Genomic DNA, 25,690 nt, shown 5'->3' on the forward strand with positions numbered 1-25,690 from the left:
TGTTTGTTAGATTCAAATTGAAATTTAATTAATTGTTTCTTCAATTTGTTTCATGTGTTTATGTATTTTTAGAAATTGTTAATATTGTTAAAGTTCATAATTGTTTCTTCGTCGATCTTGTTATTTGTCTAAAAGAATTTAGTTGTGTTAAGAGAAATATGTTGGTTTAATCATTTAAATCCGTCATGTTTGTTGTGTTAAAATAGATTCATTCATGTTCATACTTTGTTTGGATGATCTTGAATCCGAATTTTGTATAGTTTGATTTCTTGTTTATCATTTATGATTATTTCTTGAATTTGTCTCATAATCTTGTTTAAGTTTAATATAGGAATTGTTTGTTGTAATGTTGTTAGAGTAGTTGATTTTAAGTTCAATATTATTGAATTTAGAAATCTAAATATACTTGTTTGTTGTTGTTGTTGAATCCGAAAATAGGATTGTTTGTTGCTAAAATATTGTTCAATCAAATTTTAGTTGTTCTTTGTTGTTCAATTTGTGTTCATGTGATTTGTTGTTGAAATGTTGTTGAAATCATGTTCATGTGATTTGTTGTTGAAATGTTGAAGAAATCATGTTCATGAAATTTGTTGTTTGAACATTGTTAGAAATTAATCATATTGTCTATATTTTGGTTAAGTTTGATTAATTGATGTGTTATAGCTGATGGGTAGTTTGGTAATTTGCAGTACGTTCAGGGGTAGTTTGGTAATTTCAGTAAGGTCGGAGGGGTAGTTTAGGAATTGTACATTTTGTAATTGTTTATATGAAGCATGGGGGACAAAATAAAATGGGGTGGGTTGTGATATAGTTGTTTAATATAAAGGGGGGACAAGACAAAATTTAGTGGGGGGAATCTTGTATTATTTTATGTTAGGCATGGGGGACAAAATATAATGGGGTGGTGTGATATGTTTATTTAATGTAATGGGGATGAGTGGGAAGATAATGGGTTGGGTAGAGAAAAAGTATTGATTTTAATTAATTGAAAGATTTATGGGATGGGTTATAAGAAGTCTTGAAATCAGAATAGACAATATAAAACAGATAGAGAGAAAAAACGGACAGAGAATAGAAGAGAGAAAAAAAAGGGCTGAACATTTAAGAGAAAGAAAAATTCCGAAAAATATTTAAGCTTTCAAAATAAAAATAAAAACTAAAAAATCTTCTGCTTTCTTTCTTTGTTTGAAATTAGTATCAATGGTTGTTGTTTCATTCAAAGCTTAAAGCTTTTGTTTTTGGGATTACTACTCCACCGGTCTGTTACTGAGTTGTTACTGTTGTTGGGCAGTTGTTGCTGTATTGTTATTACTGTCGCTGATTTTCATCATCATTTTCTTTTGCTTCCAATATCAGGTACATATCTGTAAATTCATGTCATGAAAAGCTTCAACATGACAAGTAAATGAAGTTTGGAATTATAAGGATGTCTTCTACTCATTTAAATTTTATTAGTTTAAGTTTCAGTTTTGTTTTAGTTGGTTAATATAGTATTATACTTGACATGATAAACTGTTAACTAATTAACCTTCTGGAGTAGTAAATTCCACGATAATCTTATATGTTTTGAGGACTAGTGATGACATTTACTGTTTGAATTGTTGAGATAGGGAACATTGCAGGAAATTGGCCATTAATTAAATCTTGTGATATTGTTATCTAAGTAAAGAATAGTACGGAAATACCCAGAAATTACATTACTAGCTTATTTTGTCAAATATCCAATTTTGTTTAAGGCTAGATGATGTCAGTCGTACTTTGTTCGTATATGGCGTAATAACGGTTATGTGTATAACCTATAGTGGAAAGGTGAATTAATATAATCCATTACTATTACAATGTTGGAATATTGCGAACAGGTCATGATGTATGTTTACGTTATATGTGATGTCGTCTTATTAAATCAATTGGTAGATTAGTTCTCTTTCTTAATAACAAATGGCATAGTTATTTTAGGAACGCGATCAACTCATTTCTTTTAATGTATGAAATAATGTCGATGATTTTTTACAAAATATAGAGTTAGTGTTTGCAAATATTCGCATAGGCAGAGAATAAGAATTGGTTTATTTATCTCAAACTCAATCTTCGTAATCAAAAATTAACTAAATAATTATAACCTCGGACTAAAAACAAGTGGTGTAAAAGAAGGATGAGATTTATAAATTGTAACATGTTAAGTCAAAAATGTGTAAATAGCGTTTGCTACAAATAGAATAATGAAAATTCTTCGAAAACATCACTTCCTTTTGTGAATCATTTTTTTTAGTTTTATACGCCATTCACTTTTTGGGTATACACATATTGTATTTATGAGAAAAATGGTAATATTAATCACACATTGTTTATTTTTACTCTTTAAATTTGAATGACTTGGAGGAATATAATTCATACGCATAAAATAAGACTTGCGGTGAACACATAATAACTTTTGAATGCTTTTCAAGAAAATATAGAGACGTCTAAATCAATGTTTCTCTATGGCTTTCATATAAAAATAAGTGGATGCAATAAACAATTTGTAGAGAATTTTATCAAGAATATTTTGTGAAATTAGGGATACGTTCGCGTGGCCTAAATTACATTTTTAAAGGCAGTTCGGATTATGCGTTCGCGCAACTTTGAGCCAAAATTTTAATTCGTCGGGGGATATTAAATTAATTTTATAAAACCCGAGATGTGCGGTTCACTATTTAAGAAAGGCGAATGTTCTTAATTTTATTTTTAAACACAATTTCGGAAAAAATAATTATTTTTATAATAAATATATTATCAATATCATTGTGTACACGTACGCGTGACACGATTTCTCACGTTAAAAAATATATAATATATAAAACGAATACACGTACGCGTGATTCGATTCGAAGAAGGGTCTTTAATTATAAACAATCTAAACAGAAGCGGTAACAAAATCATGCAATAAAAATGTAAAATCGAGATAATTAAGCCAAGAATAAAAACAGTTAAGCGACCGTGCTAGAACCACGGAATTCGGAAATGCCTAACACCTTCTTCCGGATTAACAGAATTCCTTACTCAGGATTTCTGGTTCGCAGAATAATAAACAGAGTCATATTCTCCTCGATTCAGGGATTAAAATTGGTGACTTGGGACACCCTAAATCTCCCAAGTGGCGACTCTAAAAATAAATAAACAAATCCCGTTTCGATTGTCCTTTAATTGAAAAAACTCTCTTCACCCCTCGCGGGGCGGAAAAAGGAGGTGTGACACTTGTTAGTCTAAGTTCACGACCTATTGTCCTTAACTTTTGGGTTTCTTAGCCTAAATATCCTTAATTTTTGAGCTTGTTAATCTGAGTTCAGAACTTCAGTACCTATTGTCCTTAACTTTTGAGCTTGTTAGTCTAAGTTCAGGACTTCAGAACCTATTGTCCTTAATTTTTGAACTTGTAATTGTAAGTTCAGGACTTATTGTCCTTGACTTTTGAGCTTGTTAGTGTAAGTTCAATAAACTAAAACTCACTTATTTTCAAGCTAGTAGGGTGTTGTTTCATAGATGTAGCCTAAAGTAATGATGACTGAGCTCCTTAACCTTTCCTATACCGTCTTTTTTTTTCAATATTAAGCTCCTTCCTTTTTACATGTTTCTACTCATTCTGTAAAAGCCTAAATAAACGACATGAGAGTACAGTAGGTTAGTTAAAGTTTGACCAGGAATAGAACAGGGAGAAAATACTGTCTTAAAGTCAATTTCCATGTAGCACAAAAGCAATATTTTCAATAGCTCTGGGTTGCATCTGGATTCTAGATTTGGTGTGAACCTTTTTGGAAAATGCTATAGAGTCATGGTTTCGACCTAGCTCATGAAAATAATTATCAAGTTAGCAACTTTATATGGGAGATATAGACAAGATTTGCAATTGGCGTTTTTATCGGGAAAGAATCTTATCACAGTGCTTATTAAATTTTTCTAGGACAATACTTATCAAAAAAAAAAATTCTAGGAAGAGTTTTGCTATTACATTACATTTATCTCTCCTACCAGCCGCTATTTGGATTCTTAACTCATATATGCTCTATATGAAGCACGAGTTCCATGACGGTACCCAGTATTTCCAATGTATTTGATGCAGAGAGAGAAGCGAGGGTTTGGGAAGAAAGGGTAAAAATATCTTTTCATATTAATTTTAATAGAGTAATAGCTATTTTTGCTCAACATTAGAATTGCTGGATAAAAAATAAATACCACCTTAAATAGTGGCTACCCCATGCTATTTTCACTTATATTTAAGACCTCCGTTGGTCCGTCGGCTCCGGCCTATGCTAACTTGGTAAAGTTTTCATTTGGCACTTATTTTTGTGCTACCCATTGAATTTGTATCTACTTTTTGAAAAACGTTAAACTGATACTCAATTTTTAAATAACTTAGAATACATAAACTTTTCCCTTCTTCTTTAATGTAGTTTTCCACTTTTTTTGTGCTTAGCATTTCTTCTTTTCTTCTTCTTAGTTGTAAAATGAGTTTGTTAAATTTGTTATTGTTTTGATAATTTGATGATTGAAATTTGTTCTTTATGATATTTGAATATTATATTTCAAATTTGAGCTCATTTCGAGTAGATTTGGACATTGAATCGTGTATTGAATTATTGAAATTTGAAGAATAAGGTTATGTTTCAGAACTTAGGATTCAGAATCTGAAGTTGCATTCAATAGATTGAACTGCTTAAGATTTGAATTTTTGAAGTTCCATTTGAAAGATAGAAGAACTTTAGATTTGATTTATGAAGTTTCATTGAAGATATTGAACTACTTCAGATCCGAGCAGTATGCTTCGCAAAATTTTGTGCAACGTGAGTATAACTTTAATGATGGCCACAAAATGGATATTTATGAAAATGTCCCTGCTAACTTGTTGGGTTGCAAATACCACAAGCCCAATTCGCTCCACATGGTTTCTTTCAGAATTCTACATCCTGTGGCCCTTGGGAGGGAGATTTGCAGAAATAGCATGATTTTCCCCTCTGCACCACCTTCCACTCCTATGTTTACACTTTAAACCAAGCCATTGCAGTAGCACATTTTATATTTTGTCACCATTAAAGGAGGTTTTGCAAAAATAGCCATTTGGGAGGATTATGTTACTCTACAAGTTCAATGTCCAGAATTCCTTGCTCGAGTACAAGCAAGCTGTTAAAGAGGGAGAATGGTTACAAATTTAAGATGCACGTTAAAATATAAAACAAAAATTTATTCAAATTGGTGTAGCATAAAATCAAATTTATATTATATATACTATATATCTCGTCTCCAATCAAATAAAATAAGGTCTCATTTGTTTGCACTTAATGGAGGTCTGAATCTTAATCATCCAGATCTTAGACATTAAGTGCATTTGTTTTTAAAATCTGAATCTTAATTTAGATCTTAATCATTACGTGTTTTTTTTTACTTCACAACCACTTAATGAGTCTGAATAGGTCTGTATGATTAAGATGCTATCATCCATATTCATTATTAACTGTCGCCACCGTCTACCATTATCAACTACGATCACCATACTCAACTACCACCACCACTACCATCCTCTGTCCCATCATCGACTACCACCGACCTACCATCTCCACCACTCCCACCACCATCATTCTCAATCACAATCAAAACTCATCCACCTCAACTACCACAATTAATCACATCATCCCATCAACAAAATGACACTGTCCATCATTTTAAACCACTACAACCACCCGTCATTATTAACTGTCACCACCCATCACCACCATCCTCAATCATAATCGTCACCACTATCAATCACCACTAATTACTACCATGAACCACCACCAACCAACCAAAACTACCACCAGCCACCGCCTCTAGCCGATATTCACAAGCACTATTGTTAGCCGTCACCACCAACAACTTTCATATTTTAAAAAATAATATATTTTATTGATAGAATATTAGATTAATTAGTATTTCATTTGAGTTTTATGTTTATTAATTTTCAAATAAAGATAAATTTTATACATTCAGATGTTAAAAAACAAACAGTCTTAATTATAGTATTCAGATCTTAATACACATTTTGATATTCAGATGTGTATTTAGATTCAAATGTCTTAATCTTAATACACATTTTAATATTCAGATATGTATTCAGATTGAGACGTCATAATCTTAAAAAAACAAAAAACAAAAGAGGCCTAAATACTTTTGTTATTATTTAATTTCTGTATTACAATTACAAAATAACTGATTAGCGAACAAACAACCCCTTATAGGATTACATTTCCTCTCCTTTACAGTTTAGTCCTTTTTATCTTTTAAGTTTAAGGTTCTATATTTAGAGATTACGCCTAATAATACGTCATTGTAGTTACGTGAGGTACCGTACGATTGTCAGGCCTCGTTGCCCACTACAACAAGGCACGCTAATCAGCCGGAAATGGAAAAATATATATAAACACCCCTTGTATGTAAATGTTTTATCTAAAGGCAATGAAAGAATTTACTCGAATTTAGTTCGTCTTTTACAAAATTTCAGTTCCTGATTCTTACTATTTCCATGGAGGTCACTGAACAGTTAGTTGCTCAGCAATATAACAGTGATAAAGAGGAATCTGCTGAAGTGAGTTTTATTAGGTCAAGGAAGTCAACTAAAATAGCTATGGAGAAATTAAAGGGAATTAATCAGCAATTGGATGAATGGGATGAAGAAGACAGAAATATAGGTAGAAAAAGAAGGGGTAAAAATGAGAAAATTGGGAGTAAGAAAAAGTGTAAAAGCCAGAAGCTTGACGGAGAAGAAATAGTTGAAGCAGGATCAGATTCTGGAAGATATTCTGTGCGACAAATGAAATCAAATCCCCGAAACAGAAAGAGGAAGGATGAAAATGTACAGATATCTTAACCTTCTTAATACTACTACTAGATTCGCAAATGTGATCATTTAATTTATGAATTTAAGCTATATATGAACACCGTTGCAGCAGTTTACTTGTTATTATTTTAGGTTAACGATCAATGTTTAATTAAGTAGAGCTACTTATAATTACCTTAAAAAGTGACCTGATAGTGTAGATTTTCCTCTAGAATATGTATGAGTAGTAAAGTACAACTAAAGCACACCGTTATTATTTAATACTATGGTCATTTGATTTATTTCCTCTAGAATATGTATGAGTAGTAATAGGGGTGGAGCTATGTAGAGCCAAGGGGGTCCAATTGTATTCTAGGCAAATAGGATAAAAATATTTTTTTCTGGCTACATGTAATTAAACCGTTGAATCTCCTAAGAGTTTAGCATAGTGGAATATGGGGTTCAAAATTTGTTTTTGGTGTCACAGGTTCAAGTCCTACATTCTAGTAAATTTTTTAATATCCCTTTGCATAAATTTTTGTCTCTGCCACTTAGTACTAACGGTGTATTGTCTTCATTCTGCATTCAAAACATGGGCAGGGGAATGAGTTTGAATCAAATATGTGTCATCAGTGCCAGAGGAATGACAAAGGAAGGGTTGTTCGTTGCACCAACTGTAGAATGAAGCGATATTGTGTTCCTTGCATGACCAGATGGTATGCAAAAACCTTTTACCCTCACTATACTTGTTTTAAGTGTATTACTTTCCTTTTTATTCTGTTTTGGAAAGATTGTCACATTTCTATATTTAGTTAGTTATTAGTGTCCTTAATGACACTTGAATTTCATATGCTTAAGACCACAAGAAAAGGGTGCTTACACACCTTTAGTTTAAGAGCACATGATTCAAAAGTCTTTTGTACATTGTTAAACCTCGTGCGCAATCAAACTAAGAGACATTAAATCAAATGGAGTATATTATTGGTTTTCGTTTACGTGAGTAATCTTACTGAGATTTTAAATGTAAGTTGGACTTGCAAGGAGACAATACTCTACACCTTGTGGCTTATTTGAGCAATTTTGTCTCTTGATGAGTTATTGCAATTGTCAAAACTGATAAGATGCTAAGCCTGAAGAGCATTTTAACAACTTGAAGCTTTCATAGCGTCATATTCAACACCAATTCTCAATTGTGTAGTTTTCTTTTCGTGTTTCTCATGACCGCCTTTTCCCTTTATGATCGATAATAGGTACCCTGGGATGCCTGAGGAGGCTTTTGTCGAGTCTTGTCCTGTTTGTTGTCAAATCTGTAATTGCAAAGCATGCTTACGCCTAGACGGGCCTATAAGGGTTGGTTTCTTTTGTTGTTTCTACTTTTATTAAGTTACAAGTTAACAGTATATGCTGCACGCTTATCCAAAGTTTTGTTGCAGGCTTTGAAGAACTTACGATTTGAGATCAGTGAAGAAGAAAAGGTTCAATATTCTAAATTTATCTTGCAAAAACTTTTGCCTCTCTTGAGAAGAATCAATGCAGAGCAAGTGATGGAGATGGAGATTGAAGCTAAGATTCAAGGTTCTATAATCTTGTTCAAAGATCGGATGCCGTAACATATATATTTTTCATTTGATATACAGTATACTTCTCATTTGGGAAACCCTTAGTACGCATTTTGGATTCTGCTAGGTGATATATACTGGCGCAGCTAGAAAAGATAACAAAATAGTCATATCTCTTCCATTTATTTGCACATGGTTGAGTTTAAAAGGATTTGAAATGTTAAATAGAGGATGTTTTAAGATACTTGCTGTTTCCTAGATAAGGAAGAATAGTTTCATCTAGTGGTAGAGATATACCAACTTCTTCCAAGAAAAACTGAATGCATCATGCATCTTCATCTGTTTCCTATTATAGCTAGAATTTCCCGTATTTATTTGGGCAGGATTACCAGTGTCAAATGTAAAGCTGCAGAAGGAAAAGTGTCATAGGAATGAGCGAGTGTACTGGTAAATATGAAGAACCTCTTTTTTACCTGTCAATTCTCTTGGAATGATTTTCAAATAAACTGAATTGAGCAATGTTTTGTGCAGCGATAACTGCCAAACATCCATTGTTGATTTTCACAGAAATTGTTCCAGCTGTTCGTATGATCTTTGCCTTACTTGTTGCCGGGAGCTTAGAGATGGTCATCTTAAGGGAGGTGAAGAAGTCATCATTGAATTCAAAGACAAAGGTGATGCTTATTTGCATGGTGATATGATAGCTAATAATAGAACTTCAAGGAGTAGATTTTCCCAGAACAAGAAGATTGACAATAATCCCGTGGGAGATGCCAAGTTTGCATATGAAATGGAGCCTAGGGATAATGGAGGGCTTCCGCCAGAGAATTCTGGTGGTCGTGCTGGTGAATGGAAATCCAATGTAGATGGCAGCATCCCTTGTCCACCAGAGAATTTTGGTGGCTGTGGTAAGGGAAGTTTAGAGCTGAAGTGCCTGCTGTCAAATTCAAAGAATCCGGTCTCTGAGTTGTTGGCAAAGGCTGAATATATTGCCAAAAGATGTGAACTGGAACACATGCCTCAAATACCTCAGAGGTCATGCTTATGTATAAAATTAGTTGATGAAACTGATGTGCAGAAAAGTAAATTGCGTAAAGCAGCATCACGTGACGATTCAGATGACAATTATTTATACTGTCCAGCAGCTAAAGATCTTCAGCAGGAGGATCTGAAGCATTTCCAGTGTCATTGGCTGAAAGGTGAGCCTGTGATTGTTAGTAATGTGCATGAAACTGCGTCAGGGTTAAGTTGGGAGCCCATGGTTATGTGGAGAGCGTGTCGCCAGATGAAGAACTTAAGACATCCCATTCTTTTGGATGTCAGCGCCATCAACTCATTGGATTGGTGTGAGGTCAGTTTACTACTTCACAATGATACATGAAGCAAAATTATATGCCTTTCTTTTGGGTGGGGAGAAGGAGGAGGATTATTTATGTGCAGCTTGATAATCTCTATTTACTATCTCAGTGTACTTCGTGAGACATCAATTTGTAGTTTTCCTTGCTCCAAAAATATCTTAGTAAAATTGTTTTACTCTAGTTGTATGACTATAAAGTCTCCATTCCGTCCCTTTTGTGTCATCTGTGGTTCTCTTGATGACAATATAATTGGGTTGCAAACAGAAATACAAATCAGTATGCAGAATAGATCAAAATCTAATGCTTGATACAAAGTTCAATGCTATGATTGTAACCTCAATGCTAGGGTTTTTAGATCATTTGATGATACTAATTTAGGGTGGGATTTTCAAGCATCCATTTTGGATGTGTATTCTCTGTGTTTCCTTTTATGATAGGTGATTCTTTTTTGCTTTTTGTGCTTTTTTAAACTCATGAAACACTATTTGTGTGAACCAATTATTGTAACAAACTTCTTGACAATGCATTGGAGTTGAGCTGGGAACATTTGGTTATGAAGCGTGTTTGTCAATAAACAAAGAAGGCTTGTCCAGTCATCTATTCTAGAACTGTGAGCCACAAGCTAACATTGTTGCACCTTATGCTATGCCTGATTATCCTAATAACTGCATGACCATGCAAGTTTACTGAGGGTTAAAGGAAACACGTCAACAAGAAGGCTTACTTATTGCACAGATTAATGGCGTTTAGTGTAATTAATTCTTATTGTTATAAATAGAAATGGGTGAAAACCTTGGAGACCAGGTGCAAATTCCAGTAGAGACAAAAACACTAGGTGATTTCGTCCCATGTGCATAAGCCTTGGTGGACAAAGTCACCCGGTATCTTTGTTGATGGGAGGTAGCTGGTACTCAGTGAAATAGTCGAGGTGCGCGCGTGCTGGCACTGCACCACCATTTTGAACAAATTAATGATATAAATCATCATCACTCTTACAAATCATCTAAATTACTTTGCACAGTAGTTAACTCCTGTTTCTTGACATGTTGCTTTCCGTTAAGTCTGTTTTAGCTCAAGTGCAGTGTCTCATTTACAAATTCTAAGTCATATATAATAAGAAATTGACTATTTGAGTTTGTGTAAATTTGGTTTGTGATAATTTGAAATAATTGAGGCCTAGATTCTGGTAAATTATATTCTCCATGTTATCTCAAATTACTTTATCCTGGATACCATGCAGTTGGAGATAAATATTCACCAGTTTTTCAAAGGGTACATGGAGGGTCGCTTTGACAGTTATGGGTGGCCTCAACTCTTAAAGTTGAATGACTGGCCACCATCAGGTCTATTTGATGAGCGGCTGCCCCGTCATGGTGCAGAATTTTGTAGCTGTTTACCTTTTAAGGAGTATACACATCCTCAACATGGCTATCTCAATCTAGCTCTAAAACTTCCTGATAATTGTTTGAAGCCAGATTTGGGGCCTAAGGCATACATTGCTTATGGTTTTCCGAAGGAGCTTGGACGTGGAGACTCAGTCACCAAGCTGCATTACTATGTGTCTGATACGGTAAGTTTGGCTCCTGGTAACATGCTGCAGTACTGTAGAAATCTGGAGGTTTTTGAAATATGCACACAAATATTTTTGGGGCATTTTGATAAGTGACATTGAGAAACATATGATAAGGCTACCCAAGTTCTTGCTCGAGGTCTAATGTTTTCTTGAAATTATCTTTTAGGTGTTTTTGTTGATGCACACTCAAGCTGCCGTCCCAACAGCTGATCAGCTCTCGGCCATAGAGAACCTGAAACAGAAGCACAAAGCGCAGGATGAGAAGGAATTTGCAACTGATGTTTGCAGGACTCATGGGAGGATTAAGGATTGGGTCCCTAGTGTAAATGGAAAAACTTTCTTGAATGAGCTGAGCGTTTCTCAGGAGAAGCAGAACTGTGATGGTTTGGAAGTGGAGAAAAGTAATAAAGCTGAGAAAAAGAAGTATAGCCAGCAAGGTGTGGAAGCAGATTGTGAAACAAATGGAGAGGCAGACCAATTTCAAAATAGAGAAGACGCAGACGGTGGTGCTCTATGGGATGTCTTTAGGAGGAAAGATATTCCTGAACTGGAGGAATATCTCAGGAAGCACTTTAGGGAATTTCGGCACATATATGGCTCACCATTGCTGCAGGTAAAGATAAATGAGCAACTTTCATTTACTTGTCATTTTGAAGTTCCTAAAAATTATTTATCTTTATCCATGTGTTGCCTCCCCCTTGACTATAAGTGCACATTGTCATTTGTTGTTCCTCTCTCTTGGCTTGAATCTTGTTGGTTTTTTAAAAGATGGGGCAGCAAAAAGATTTAAAGTATTGATTGAAAAAGTCTCTCTATTATTTTATTAAGCATAACAAGGCTTTAAATAGCCAATTAGGAACAAAAAATCCACATAATTTAAAATTCAAGAAACCTAAAATATCTCAACTAACTTAAACAATCTAATAGAAATTTATCCTAAAACTAAGCAACTTATTATTCTAAAAAAATGCAACAGTAACTGAAGCAAATCATCAACATATCTCCATAGGCTGAGTTATATTTTGAGTCTGTTTATGATGATCATCTTTTACTTAAAACAATAAGCAGTTAAAGTTAAGAAGCTCTACCTCGTTGCTCATCGCTAAAGATTCCCTCTACCAATCGCTAACGATCTTTTGACCTTTATGTTTCACTTCTTTATTATATGGAATTGCCAATTCACAATTCGGGTTTAACTAGCAATCATTTGTTAGTATGGAGAGCCATTGACTAATGGTCGGACATTTTGCTATGTGGTGATGGTCACCATATGGAGTAATGGCCTGATATTTTGGTTCTGGTGATTGCCATTGTATTTGCTATAGACTAATGGTGTGACGTTAAGATATTGGTAATTGTCATTATAATCACTTTGAAGTTTAGTGTGAAAACATTTATTTTATGTTATAGGTCTTCAATTCTGTCTATAGATGTTAGCTATATTGTTGGTTCCTTATATTTTATGGTTCAGGAATTACATCTCTTAGCTGGAGAAAGTTTCAATGGAAATTTGCTATTGCATCAAGCTCCTATATAGTTGACCTAGTCCACTAATTGATTAATCCGAAAAGATTTTTTCCGTAAGTAGCATTATCACTTTGAAGAACTTCACTTCTACATTGAACACATAAGACCTTGACATAGCTTTAAAGGGGGTGGGAGATCTCTAAAGTTACAATTGCTCATTCAACCCCTTCTTTTTTCTCCAGTACTAGGTCAACTACTCCATATAAATCTGGATGGTGTTCGTCAGAAAGCTTTGTTGGTGAAGTGGAGAACTGAGAACATGTTAAAATCCTTGTCCTCGATGTGTCTTAAGTTTTAAGCATTCTCCTGGAAGGTAGTGAGAATAGGTTGAGGGTCCTTGCATACACTGTTTTTTGTTGTGTGTTCTGCTTAGAATGCATGTCGAAAAATCCTTGTATAGTGAGTCATGCTATAGTTTTTTCTGTCCTCCCTTTATGAATAGATAAATGAATTTGTTCTTTTCTACCATGTCTCAGTTTGGATTTGATACCTGTCTTATTCTTATTGTTCCATTGCAGGTTGCTCACCCCATTCATGATGAAACTTTCTACTTGAGCACAGAGCATAAAAGGAGACTAAAGGAAGAATACGGTCATATTATTCTCTTATTCGTTTGCTATTTCTTACCACATCATATTAGAAAGCAGTTTCTAAGACTGCATCCTTGCAATTGCTGTGCTCTCATACTTTCCTTTTGCAGGCATTGAACCATGGACTTTTGTTCAAAAATTAGGTGAAGCTGTTTTTATTCCTGCTGGATGCCCTCATCAAATCAGAAATTTAAAGGTATACAATTGGTTCATCTCTCTATCCCGAGTGTGGCTCATTTCTGTCAGCCTTTCTGACAGCAATTTTGTGGTATTAGGGAGGTCCAATGGCACATAGCATGATCACTCTCTTTTCCTGAAAAGTCTGCTTTTAGACCCGTCATAGTCTTTCATGTTGCTTTAAAGTATCCTCTATCCAATTACTGCTTCTCAAATGGCACGTGTCCTACTGCTCTGAGTGAGAAAAAGATAGAAATGAAATTGGGCATTTCCAACATGAGTGTCTACAAGAATGGATTTTAATCTGATAGCTTTTGGTGCATAGATGCTACTGAGATGTGCAAGAACGCTCTGAATATGTAAACATCTGTCCATTATCATGTTTGTCTCTGTTGGTCAGAAGTCCTTTTCATATGTTACAAGGAAAGAGGTAAAAATCAAGTATCTGGTCTGGAATGAAGCCTGAAAATTTATCGATCAATCAAATGTTGAGATAGATAACAATGTCTTGTTTTTCTCAAAGTACGCATCTTTCGGTAGTTTCTTCTTATGGATGTATCTTCCTGCACAGATGTGATTTGCACTATAGGATCTTAGCTTAGTGAACTAAGCTCGATGACTACTGGTGTGTTCATGTTTACAGTCCTGCATCAATGTTGCTGTTGATTTTGTTTCACCTGAAAATGTGAATGAGTGCATCCGTTTGACCGAGGAGTTTCGCCAGCTTCCCAGAAATCATGTTGCTAGAGAAGATAAGTTGGAGGTACGTTGATCCTTATTTCTCCTTCTTCCTTTTTTTTTTTAATAAGTGGTGCTCTTGACATGCTTCTGCCCCTCTTAAGCATCTGTAACTAGAAAAGTGCTATGTTTTTTGATATTATGTTCTTTTCCTCAAAAGCATGGTCAAGAGAGCATCACAAAATGTACTATAAGCACCTAATGAGCACCACCTGTAGAAAATTTTATGGAAAGGTAAAATTCCAATGTTTGGAATATAGTTGTCTTGTGCAAATGTCACATGTTCTTGTTTCATTGATCACCTTTTTCTAGACTTGTTTTTATTCATTTCTTTATTTAAGATCGTTTTTTTGTATTTTATTCTGTTTTGGCATGGAAAAGTTCTAACCATTTTCCCAGCATCCTCCCTTTTATCTTCTTACCATGTAGCATGACATGAGTGTTTTGGTGATGTTGCAACCAATGTGTTTACGCAGTTTCACCCTCTGTTTAGCCTTTCACGTTGGAGTTCTTGGTCTTAGATCCTTTCTCAAACTCCTGATTAATTACGCTTGATTTTTGAAAATAAACTCCTTATTTAATTACTTTAATTATGAAATTAGATGTTTAAGTTTGTATGTCCTCATTACATGTTGCAAGCTTTATAATCTGCGCTACATTGATGTTAAAATGATATCCATTTGAGAACTGGGTACATATTTTATTTAGGAAATGGTCATAGTTTCCCCTGTACTACAAAATGGAGCTACTTTGCCATCCGTTAGACTTTTGGTCTAATATTACCCCTGCCATTAGGAAAAAGTCTTGTTGTGCCCTAGACCCCAAAGGATCCCCAACCTGAGGATAACTTTAAATCATAGTCAAAAGTTAAGGGTAAATTTGGACCCTTTTTCTCAAAGAATTTGGATACGTGGAGTCCAATTTCAACGCTGGACCTCTGTTAATGGCAAGGGCAAATACGTGACCATTTTCTAATGGTAATGGTATGAATGGATCAAAAGTGTAATGGAGGACAACATTGAGCAACTTCGGATAGTACAGGGACAAATATGGACCTTTCTATTTAGTTTCATATGACATGTTATTGTTCTCACAGCAAACAGTGTGTGCATGTTTAAAGATTATGTTAATTTGCCTGTGCGGCTTCAGGTAAAGAATATAATTGTTCGTGCAGTGAGCCAAGCAGTGGATCATTTGGAGAAAACAACATTGTAAGAACACTGCTCCTTTTTCACGAAGTTATGCCCTTATTTTCTTTTTGCTTACACATGAAACTTATATGTTACATTAAAAAAACTTAACCTTTTTTGTCTTATGTCTTATACAACTTTCCTTCCAACTCTCTATGCCTTTTAAAGCTTTTGTGTTCTGGTTTTATTCTGGTCTCTGGATATGCTTAAAGCATAATTTCATTTCTAATTTTGTTGCCCGTGGAGCTTTTATCATCTGGTTTTGTCATTCTGGACATGCTTAAAGCTTTGCATCCTTGCTATTATCACCAACTCGGATAGTGATTAATGCTTGTGTCTTATGTTGAAACACATAACCATTTAAAGACAGTTTAGATACTAGTGGCTTTGTTGCCGCATAATGCATTTGAGGAAAAAAGTTGGGAACTCTCCTCTGTGAATCTCAAAAGATAAATACCCCTATTATTTGTAGCTCCAAAGTGGGGAACCACCGTGGTTAGTGCCACTCCTTCCGACTCTCTAGAGCATGCTAAGTACCCTTTGTCTATGTATACTTTACATCTTCCATTTTTTTCCTGTGGATGCAAGAAGGCACACGGAATCAGGCATTGTTACCGGATCATCCTCATCAATTCTGATCAGCGAACGTATAAATGTGAGCCAAAATATCAACATCTTTCATCTCTGAGTGAAACTTCATTATTTGGCGTGTTTTTCATTTTCTCCTTTATAGGATATGCCAACACCAAGTATGCGAAAATCTTCCCCCGTTTTGGAAGATCTATCTGGCAAGAGTGCCAAAAGAGAAGAATATGTTGCTCCAACTGAGGATGAGAAACCAAGAACTGCTAAAGTTAATCTATATTCTCCACTTACAAATTCTGTTCATTTGTCTTCAGCAAGCAAGGTTCACACATTTGATACAGATATAATTTCTGGTTTGAATTTTCCTTGTTACTGCCGTATAAATTTATCTATAGAAATATACTTTTATTGGCAGGCTCAAGAAAGCATATTTGTTCCTAGTCAAAAGTTAGAGCAGTCCAATTTAGAGGATGTGGAATTCCACTCAGTTCAATCATTCACGAAGTCTTTGCCAGAGCAGTATTCGAGCACACAATCAGGCCAATCTTCCTCCATTTTGGAAGATCTTTATAGTGGAAAGACTACCAAAACAAAACAATATGTTGTTCCAACTGAGGATGAGAAACCAAGAACTGTTAAAGTTGATCTATATTCTCCACTTCCAGATTTTGTTGATTTTTCTTCAGCAAACAAGGTTCCCAAAAGAGAGGAATATGTTGCTCTAAATGAGGATGAGAAGCCAAGAACTGCTGAAGTTAATCTACATTCTCCACATCCAGATTTTGTTCGTTTATCTTCAGCACACAAGGTTCCCAAAAGAGAAGAATATGTTGCTCCAAGTGAGAATGAGAAACCAAGAACTGCTAAATTTACTCCACTTCCTGATCTTGTTCATTTGTCTTCAGCAGACAAGGTTTGCGCCGTATTCCAATAGCGATACAGTTACAATTTCTGGTTTGAACTTTCTTCTTACTGCCATATAAATTTATCATAGAAATATACTTTTATTGGCAGGCTCAAGAAAGCACATCCGTTCCTTGTCAAAAGTTAAAGCAGTCCAATTCGGAAGAGGTGGAATTCCAATCGGCTCAGTCATTCTCGAAGTCTTTGCCAGAGCAGTATTCCGGCGCAGAATCAGGTCTCTGGAGCAACAATGATTCAACCCGAATGCTCAAAAAATTAATATTTGATTGCTCAATCAGACTGTCTTTAGAGGCATTGGCTGACCCAGTGAACGAAGAAGAAATGTATGGTGCAATTGCTGCTTTAAATGAAGATCCCTCATCGTTTAGTGATGAACATGCCAAGCAATTGGTAAAACTTAAGAATGAATTCCCTATCATGGTTAAGAAATGGAGGAACTTGGCACAAGCTGAATCAAGTTACCAGGAATTCTTGACCAACTTTGAAGAGGATAGGAAAAAACTGGATGATTGGAATAGATTAGAAGCAAAGTTGATGGCGGAGTATGTGAAAAAGGAGGAGCAAGCTAGAGAATTGGAAGCAGCGCTTCAAACTATAAAGACCAGGCAGAAACAAATCATGGACGAAAGACTAGAAGCCACCCGAGAGGCTCAACGCATTGTCTTGTTAGCTCAAGAAAAAGTCAGGAAGATCGATAGCACCAAAAGTAAATTGGCAACAACAAAGATGGAAATGGATAGCTTGATAAAAAATTGGTCCAGTTTCCAGTCTTCATTCCCTTAGTTATTACTTTCAGTTCCTTCTATAGTCACAATTATATTGTAGACTTCCTCTCGACTTTATGCCTTCAGATAGGCCTCTTTTGGTTCCTAGGACTAAATATGTTTTGGAAGCTGAAGTTATTGTCCATATGTACATAATATACATGTAGCTGCTGCGGCAGATTTTGACTTTGACTTTGGCTTGCTGTTGGATTACTCTCTTACATGTACATAAGAGAGTGATTCATTACAAGGATCAACATCAAAATTACTATCCAGTTGATACTAGAAATTTGGAAAACAGAGCCTACTGGCTACTTTACTCCCATTCCTAAGCTCGATTTCCCTCGATTCTCTGGATATGATTTACGTATATGGTTGTATACGGTGAATCAGATTCTTCAGTAGACAGGCGGAGCTAGGATTTGAAGTTTATGGGTTCTGAATTCATCAGCGAACTCATATCTCGTCTTAGTTACTGGATTCGCAATTAAATATTTATACATATTTTATGAATTTTCTAATACAAATACAACGTTTAAGCAGAAGCTACAGGGTTCATCCGAACCTGCAGCTAATGTAGCTTCTTATCAAAGGGTTAAAGTAGCTTTACTTTATTTTGATGGTGAAGCAATTTCTTGGATATGATTTATATACATGGTTGCCGTTAGCAGAAGGGGTAAAGAAAACCAGAGTAAAACTGGTCAAAAACTAGCTAGCACATGTTACCTGATAGCTGATTAAATTTTGATCCATTAATTAGTCAGTTATACTTTTGCTAAACTAGCTCAAATTTTCTCTAAACAACGCACTAAACAGTTAAATTCTGGGTAGGTACAAAAGCCTGCCTTATACTTAAAAACTAAACTAAAGTTTCCACTTAATTAAGTAATTTTAAGTAGTTTATCATTCATATAGACCGTTCAACAAGAATATTACTCTTCCAATTCACAAAGGGTGGCGTATTGATTGGTGGGCAGGGGTGTATATACCTTATCCCAAGCAGCACAACTGAACACTGCTTCGTCGAAATTTTTTTAATACAATATATGTATGTATCGATAATAAACAAAATGAAAATATTGGGTATAAATAAAAAATGACTTTGCTTATTGTTATAGTGCTTGTTTATTTATTTATTTACTTATTTAAATATTAACGTCAATTACAGAAAATCCTACGAGCACCATTGTTCTTCGCAAAAAGTTCGAGCCCTCGCTAGGTAAGCATATGCCAGACATTGATGTGTGTGTTAACTGTTTATTGGGATCCCACAAGCCACAACAGATCACTGTTAAAGTTGTGATAAATAATGCAAAAAAAGATTTTATATTCTTTCTTGACCATGCTTAGCTGTTGTTTCTTAATCGACCATTTAGCTATTCAACCCTTTCTGCGTTTGTCTATGGTAAATACATTCTTATAAGTACATTATAACAGCTTGTTTCCATATTTTTTTGTTTTTATAATGAATGATTGTTATACACCTATAACAATATTTGACATTTAAATATTTTTTGGCCCTTATAGATAAAAATTATTCAAATATCAATTATTTTTTCGTTTCTAATGTTACATATAAAAAGTAAGAAAAATATTCAAATTTAAAATCTCAAAAGATATGCATATTTCACTAGTTAAATATTGAAGAAAGCTAATATATTATTAATAAATTCATAACTAAATGATAAAAGATATAAACTCAAAGGCTCACATTTAGAGCAACTTAGAAAAATAAAAATTTTCACGATTGATGGAAGAACTTTGTAATTGTTGCTTGTTTCGTAGATTTCATTCTCTTACTAGAGATATAACATTTGAATTGGCGAAGATTCGCATCCAAATTTTCAGCAAAAAGGTATCCAATAGCTTTCACTTGAAGACAATCTAAGAGCTTAATTTAAATCTTCTATCTCAATATTTTTTGGCATTCTTCAGATCTTATGTCTTATGCAAAATAGAAACTTTGCTCAATAAAAAATATTGTGTGCATATTTTTAGAATTATTACTAGTAACCTTAAAGATTCTATATGGTTGTTATAGAAGGGTAAATTTTACAAAGAGCGTTATGCTATAAATATGGATGTTGCTGTTACAGGTAAAAAGCTATTATAAAGAGGTAAAATATAGCTTAAAAAATCGGTTCTGAGAAAAACTTAGCTTTTATAGTGAATGATTGTTATATAAAGGTCTGATTGTAGTACGTTTGCTCAAACTCTGATAAAACCCTTATCTTGTGGTCTCAATATCGTGTAGGGGTGTTCGTCGGTCGTCTGGGACGATATTTACTTATCATGGTAAATTTGATATTTCTTAAAATATTATACTAATATCAGACCTAATTAAATTCGGTATGATTCGACTTTTCTCCTTTTGGTTTCAGTTTTTTAGTCCGATAACTTCAATTTGTTCGGCTTGAATATTAACTAATTTATAAATCCATATACTATAATATTCGCATTAATTAAGTCACTCACACATACAATACAAAAATAAGCTCACCTGACTGTTGACAAAAAATTTGTCTAAAACCAGCAAGTATTATTAACACATTAAGAGAAAAAATGTACATCAAGAAATAAATTTGATCGTTAAAATGTCTTCATACTTGCTTAGAATTAATTGATGAATTGAGAGAATACAACAAGGCCTGTCAACCTCAACATGAATGCCAAAGGAAAGTATTGTATAACATAGTATGTCATAATCAATAATACTATATGTATTGTGTAACTTAATATATATTTCGATACGATATCAAATTTTCAATTTCGAATTTAATATTTACCATACTATGCACATCCTAGTACTTGTTTGTGTGACAGTAAAGATGACAATTAATAAAATTATTACTTAATAGTAAATTTTTTTAGATGATATTGTTCACACCATAAGTCGAATAGGACTAATATGGGAAATATTAGTAAAATAGTAATATTAGGCACCACGTGTGATAAGTCCATATGAGACAATCATCAGAACAATTTAAGCACGTAATGCCATACTGCCCATCACACCATTTTTCATTGCATTCCCAAGGTTTCTTTTATGCTTCACAAGTGCATATTATATTTAGGTTGGGAATTCTCTTCAATGGTCATTTAAATTAAGCTTATTATAGAATAAAGTCAATTCTTTTGTGTCACTATAAAATCATTTAAACTTAACCCAACCTTCCTAGAAAATTATTGCAGACCAAAAATCAATTTTTTTGCGCCGGAAAGACTGACCTGTCATGTAACATAACCACTAAACATTTGAACTTCTCAAATGGTCATTCCATCTTAAGAATTTTTGCAAAATCTTCATTTGTTTCTTAAATAAACTATATCCCATGTCAATGATATTTACCTGATAAATATTTTCTTTCACCAAAAAACAGAGGGCAATTTATCGAGAGCAGGTCAAGAATTGACAACATCTCTTCTGCTTATTCCAAGAAACTTAGGGTACATGGGGAAACAATATAGATGCATCTCATTTCACTATTAATAGAACTAATAAAGCAATACCATCATCTACTAAAACTTCCACTACCTTTTAGTTCTCTCTTTTCCCTTTCCCATTTATCATTCTTTATTTTTCCAATGAAATAAAAATAATAAGCCAAAAATGAACCAAGAAAAAAGTATTTCCCTACCAAAATTGATGGCCCTTCCCAAAATTCCATTTTACCCCTCAACCTCCTATTACTATGGTTGTTCACAGCTCAGGAGAGTTCTTATTAACAACTAGTGACAAATTTTTTCATGCTAAAAGCATGGGACGCCCCCCCCCCCCCTTCCCCCATACTTTTTTTTTTTTTTTTGTATATTTTCTACTCTCTCCTCATTTGTGACTTTTTCAAAGCCACACCAAATCTTCCATTTAGCCAAAATTGAATGGACTAGGAGGAGATGGTGGGATTTAACAAAAAGGGGAAATTGAGATTCACAACTTTTCTGTTGTCCCTTCCTCTAAAGATGATGTGTCAAGTTTTCTCCTTTTAGTATTTGGACTAGTATGTGAAGAAGTAGTACATGATCCAACTGTTCTCTCATCACCACTTTTGTAGCTCAAGCATGCTTCTGCTTCCAACACTCCAATAGGACTTTGAGGTACTAATGAGGCAGTAGTAGTAGTAACAATAGTAGCAGTTGGCAAGTCTTGAATCAGTTCAACACACTTCAGCACTCTGCCCTGCAAAATTCCAGATTTTTTTTTAAAAAGGGAACCCCACATAAGTTAAATATATAAACCAAGTTGTTGTAAATTATTGCCTCAAGATCTAGAGCAAAAGAAATGCTTGCCCTGCCCTCAAAAACTACTCTTTTTATAATTGAAAATTTTCCAAGATTAGTGAGTAATGGACTCGCCCTTCTACCTGTCTCTACTTAATACTAGACTTGCGTTCACGTCAGTGTTCGAACTCGTGACGTGCGTCAGCGTTCGAACTCGTGACGTGCGTCAGCGTTCGAACTCGTGACGTGCGTCAGCGTTCGAACTCGTGACGTGCGTCAGCGTTCGAACTCGTGACGTGCGTCAGCGTTCGAACTCGTGACGTGCGTCAGCGTTCGAACTCGTGACGTGCGTCAGCGTTCGAACTCGTGACATGCGTCGGCAGCGTTCGAACTCGTGACGTATGTCTAACCTACGCATCATGCGTTACAGTCTTACTACTACACCAAAAAATTTACCTTGTCCAAGTGTATGAAGAAGAAAGGCATTTTCTTATCAATGTCTATTGCATGTATTTCTCCTGAAACAGATATTGCCACTGCTGCTGCAATTTCAGAAGAGCTGAATTCCAAGAAATCAATACCTGCATTCAATTTCCCACCCATCAAACACATAAAGATTTAGGACCATATGAAACACTAGAAATCAATTCACTATATCCAAAGACTTAGAGTGAGGTTAAGACCTCTTATTGTGCTTAATATCAGTTGCATTGATCTAGAAATCAACGGCCGAGATGGAATTTGATCACCATTCATCTTTCTCACAAAATAATCTATGAATGTGCAAGGTGTATAAGCTTGCATTCTCCACTTCAATGTGCTTAGTACCAAAAGTTCCATTCTTTGTATAGTTTTGCCTTCAAATACAAAGTTGGGATCCCCTACCTGTTCACATACTCAGAAGTTTACTACAATAATTTAGTTCAAGAAATAAACTATTAAAACAACAACAACCAACTCAGTGCGGTCCCATAGGTGGGGTTTGGGGAGGCAGTGTGTACGCACGCTCTACCCCTACCTTGTAAAGGTAGAGAGGCTGTTTCCGATAGACCCTCGGAAAAAGAAATACAATATTAACATGATAAATATGTAAAGATTGAATGAAAATTTGCATCACCTGTAAATCAACAGTCAAAGGAACATTAATTTCTTCCATTTTGGCTGCAAGAGATAGACATGCCACAGCTAACAATTGAACTGTCCAAGTTTTACTTCTCTATATGGCAAATTAGCAGAATGCAAACAATCAATTAGCATTCAAACTTCAAACACTATGAACAAACTGCTATTTGTAGTGAACTTACTGGCAATTCATACAGAGATAGAAACCGATCCAAGTAATTTATCGACAAACAAAAACTCAGCTCTCCAAATTCATAGTGCATATGAGCCTGCAAAACACAAAACATAAATCCCAATTCAATAAAACAAATAAGGATACCATTTAAAGAGTGAATATACACATAAAGACATAACATTTCGTTCTTGATTGCTCTAAAAACTAAGTCAATATATCACCATTAATGTCATTAAAAATTCAAAATACTTTCCAATGTAACAACAACAACAAGGGTTGTGTGTATGCAGGTCTTACCTCTACACTGGGGTAGAGAGAGGTTGGTTCCGATAAACCATCGGCTTAGGAAAATACTTTCAGAAAATCTATTAATACCAAGAGAAGTACATCAAAGATGTAAAACTCAAATTTTAGCTTTAAAAAAAACAAAAACTTGAAACTCAATGTTAAATCCAGCATTTTCCAAAATAGCAAAAGTGAGATCAAATTAATGCAAAGACGGAGTTAATTGAAGTGGGGTTCCTACTAACTTAATGAACATTCATAAATTAATTAAAAGATCAACTCAATCAAAGAAATAAACCAATGCCAACATTATTGAAAAGGAAAAAAATCCAAGAACCAAATAAATAGAGAATGATTCAATTGATTTAATAGTTTAAGACTAATAAAAACACCTTCCAAATCCAATCAAGAGCCTCTTTTCTCACACTCAAATCCAAATCCCCACTTCTCAATCTCTCCAAATATTCATCTTTAGGCAAAAACTCCATTTCCCTTTGCACCATAAAACCAAAGCTTTCTTCACTTAAACTTGGCAAATCAATCAATGGCTCTGATCTAATACCATTGTTAAAGCTCAAGTCTTTACTGTTAGTTTCAATATTCTGTTGACTTATAGTCAAAGAATCAAGATCATCAAAACAAAGACTTTTTGTTTCTGTACATAAAAGATTTGAGGCTACACAATCATAAATGTTTTCAGCCGCCATTAAAGCAAACTAGCAAAGCAAAAAAATCTCAATTTACTATGTTATAATTAAACTCCTTTTATCAAAATCTTATCTTTTTACAAAATTTAATCCCATTTACATGAGATTGTTCAAGGCTCAAATAAAAAAGAAAATTTTAAGGATTTTTCAGAGAACAGGAAAGAGACTAAAGAAGGGAGAAAAAAGTGATAGTGGGGGCTGGAGACTGTTACAAGAAAATGAGGTTTTTATGTAGGAAATGAACATTTGTGTTTAGGGTAAAGGAGAGATTTTGGGGGAAAGAAGATGACTGCGGATTCTAAGCAGAAACGTATCTACATGAAAAAAGGAAAAGAAAAACTAAAAGACCAAAAAAGCCCAAACAATAAAAAGAAATAACAGAATTATAGTGATGAATATGATCAATGCTGGAAATAAAAAATAATATTGGTGGGATTCTTTTTTTTTAATGGATCTTACGCAAGTAAATTCTAATTAGATTGTAATCTGTTAGTATAAATATTATTTAAATTATATGATTTAATAACATAAAATTACAATAATAATAATAAACTCAGTGTAATCTTACAAGTAGGGTCGGATAGTGAATGCGCAGTCTTACCTTTATCTTGTTCAGGTAAAGAGGTTCTCAATCACAACAGTATAGAAAAAGAAATGCAGTAGTGTAAAGGTCAGGGAAGCAGTAACAACAACAATATAGTAGAAAAATCAAAACACAAGTAACATAATGTAGTAATAGAATTATAAGAATATGGAAATACAAGAATAACGCAACTACTACTGAAATGAAATCAAAGACGCTCTACTGCCAATTAACCTTCTAACGTAATTCTTGCCATTCACACCCTCGGATCATATCCTCGGTAAGCTAACATGTGTCATGTCCTGACTAATCACGTTTTCTCAATACTTCTTTGGCCTACCTATATTTCTCCTAAGACCGACCATCGTCAATCTCTCACACCTCCTTATTGGGGTTCGGATATCTCCTCTTCATATGTCCGAACCATCTTAGGATCTCTTCCCGCAACTTATCCAACACGGCGATCACGCCTACCTTGTCTCGAATATCTTCATTTTTGACCGGCAAAATTCATAAGTTACCCCCCGAACTATGACCCAAATCCCTGTTACACACTTTCTAGGAACGAATATTACTTTACACACCCAACCTTTCTAAAGTGTATCTAATACACATTGCTTTGCCCACGTGGATAGTGCGTGTTTTTTCCCAACAAATGAGTCGCGTGAACAGAAGAATTTTGTGTCAGATGTCAAATTTTTTTTAGTTTTTTAAAATTTTAAATTGAGTCATCTTCTTCCTTTTTAAAAATTCTGCCATAGCTACTCCTTGAGCTCCACCACCCGATCTCCT

General features: G+C 34.6%; 2 protein-coding genes across 3 annotated transcripts; one reads left to right on the forward strand and one right to left on the reverse strand.

Annotated features, from left to right (window-relative positions):
* Positions 1-6,338: 6,338 nt before the first annotated feature.
* LOC104223604 (lysine-specific demethylase JMJ27-like) lies at positions 6,339-18,133 on the forward strand. Of its 2 annotated transcripts, none has more exons than XM_009775059.2 (16): positions 6,339-6,859; positions 7,424-7,539; positions 8,074-8,173; positions 8,257-8,398; positions 8,766-8,829; positions 8,914-9,733; positions 10,981-11,310; positions 11,480-11,926; positions 13,359-13,431; positions 13,541-13,626; positions 14,251-14,370; positions 15,495-15,556; positions 16,124-16,190; positions 16,269-16,442; positions 16,536-17,033; positions 17,135-18,133. In XM_009775059.2, the coding sequence occupies exons 1-16, from the start codon at positions 6,530-6,532 to the stop codon at positions 17,825-17,827; spliced, it is 4,122 nt and encodes a 1,373-aa protein (XP_009773361.1). In that variant the 5' UTR covers positions 6,339-6,529; the 3' UTR covers positions 17,828-18,133. The 2 variants fall into 2 exon arrangements, with proteins under 2 accessions (XP_009773361.1, XP_009773362.1); XM_009775060.2 differs by having other exon boundaries at positions 16,127-16,190.
* Positions 18,134-21,683: 3,550 nt separating this feature from the next.
* On the reverse strand, positions 21,684-24,646 carry LOC104223606 (cyclin-D4-1-like). The gene is made up of 6 exons (XM_009775061.2): positions 24,001-24,646; positions 23,331-23,417; positions 23,144-23,242; positions 22,710-22,911; positions 22,483-22,607; positions 21,684-21,985 (listed from the first exon to the last, which is right to left on the reverse strand). Exons 1-6 carry the CDS (start codon positions 24,313-24,315, stop codon positions 21,737-21,739), a joined length of 1,077 nt encoding a protein of 358 aa, XP_009773363.1. The 5' UTR covers positions 24,316-24,646; the 3' UTR covers positions 21,684-21,736.
* Between the last annotated feature and the right edge of the window lie 1,044 nt (positions 24,647-25,690).

The sequence above is a fragment of the Nicotiana sylvestris genome, chromosome 5 (genome assembly GCF_000393655.2).
Source record: "Nicotiana sylvestris chromosome 5, ASM39365v2, whole genome shotgun sequence".
NCBI lineage: Eukaryota > Viridiplantae > Streptophyta > Magnoliopsida > Solanales > Solanaceae > Nicotiana > Nicotiana sylvestris.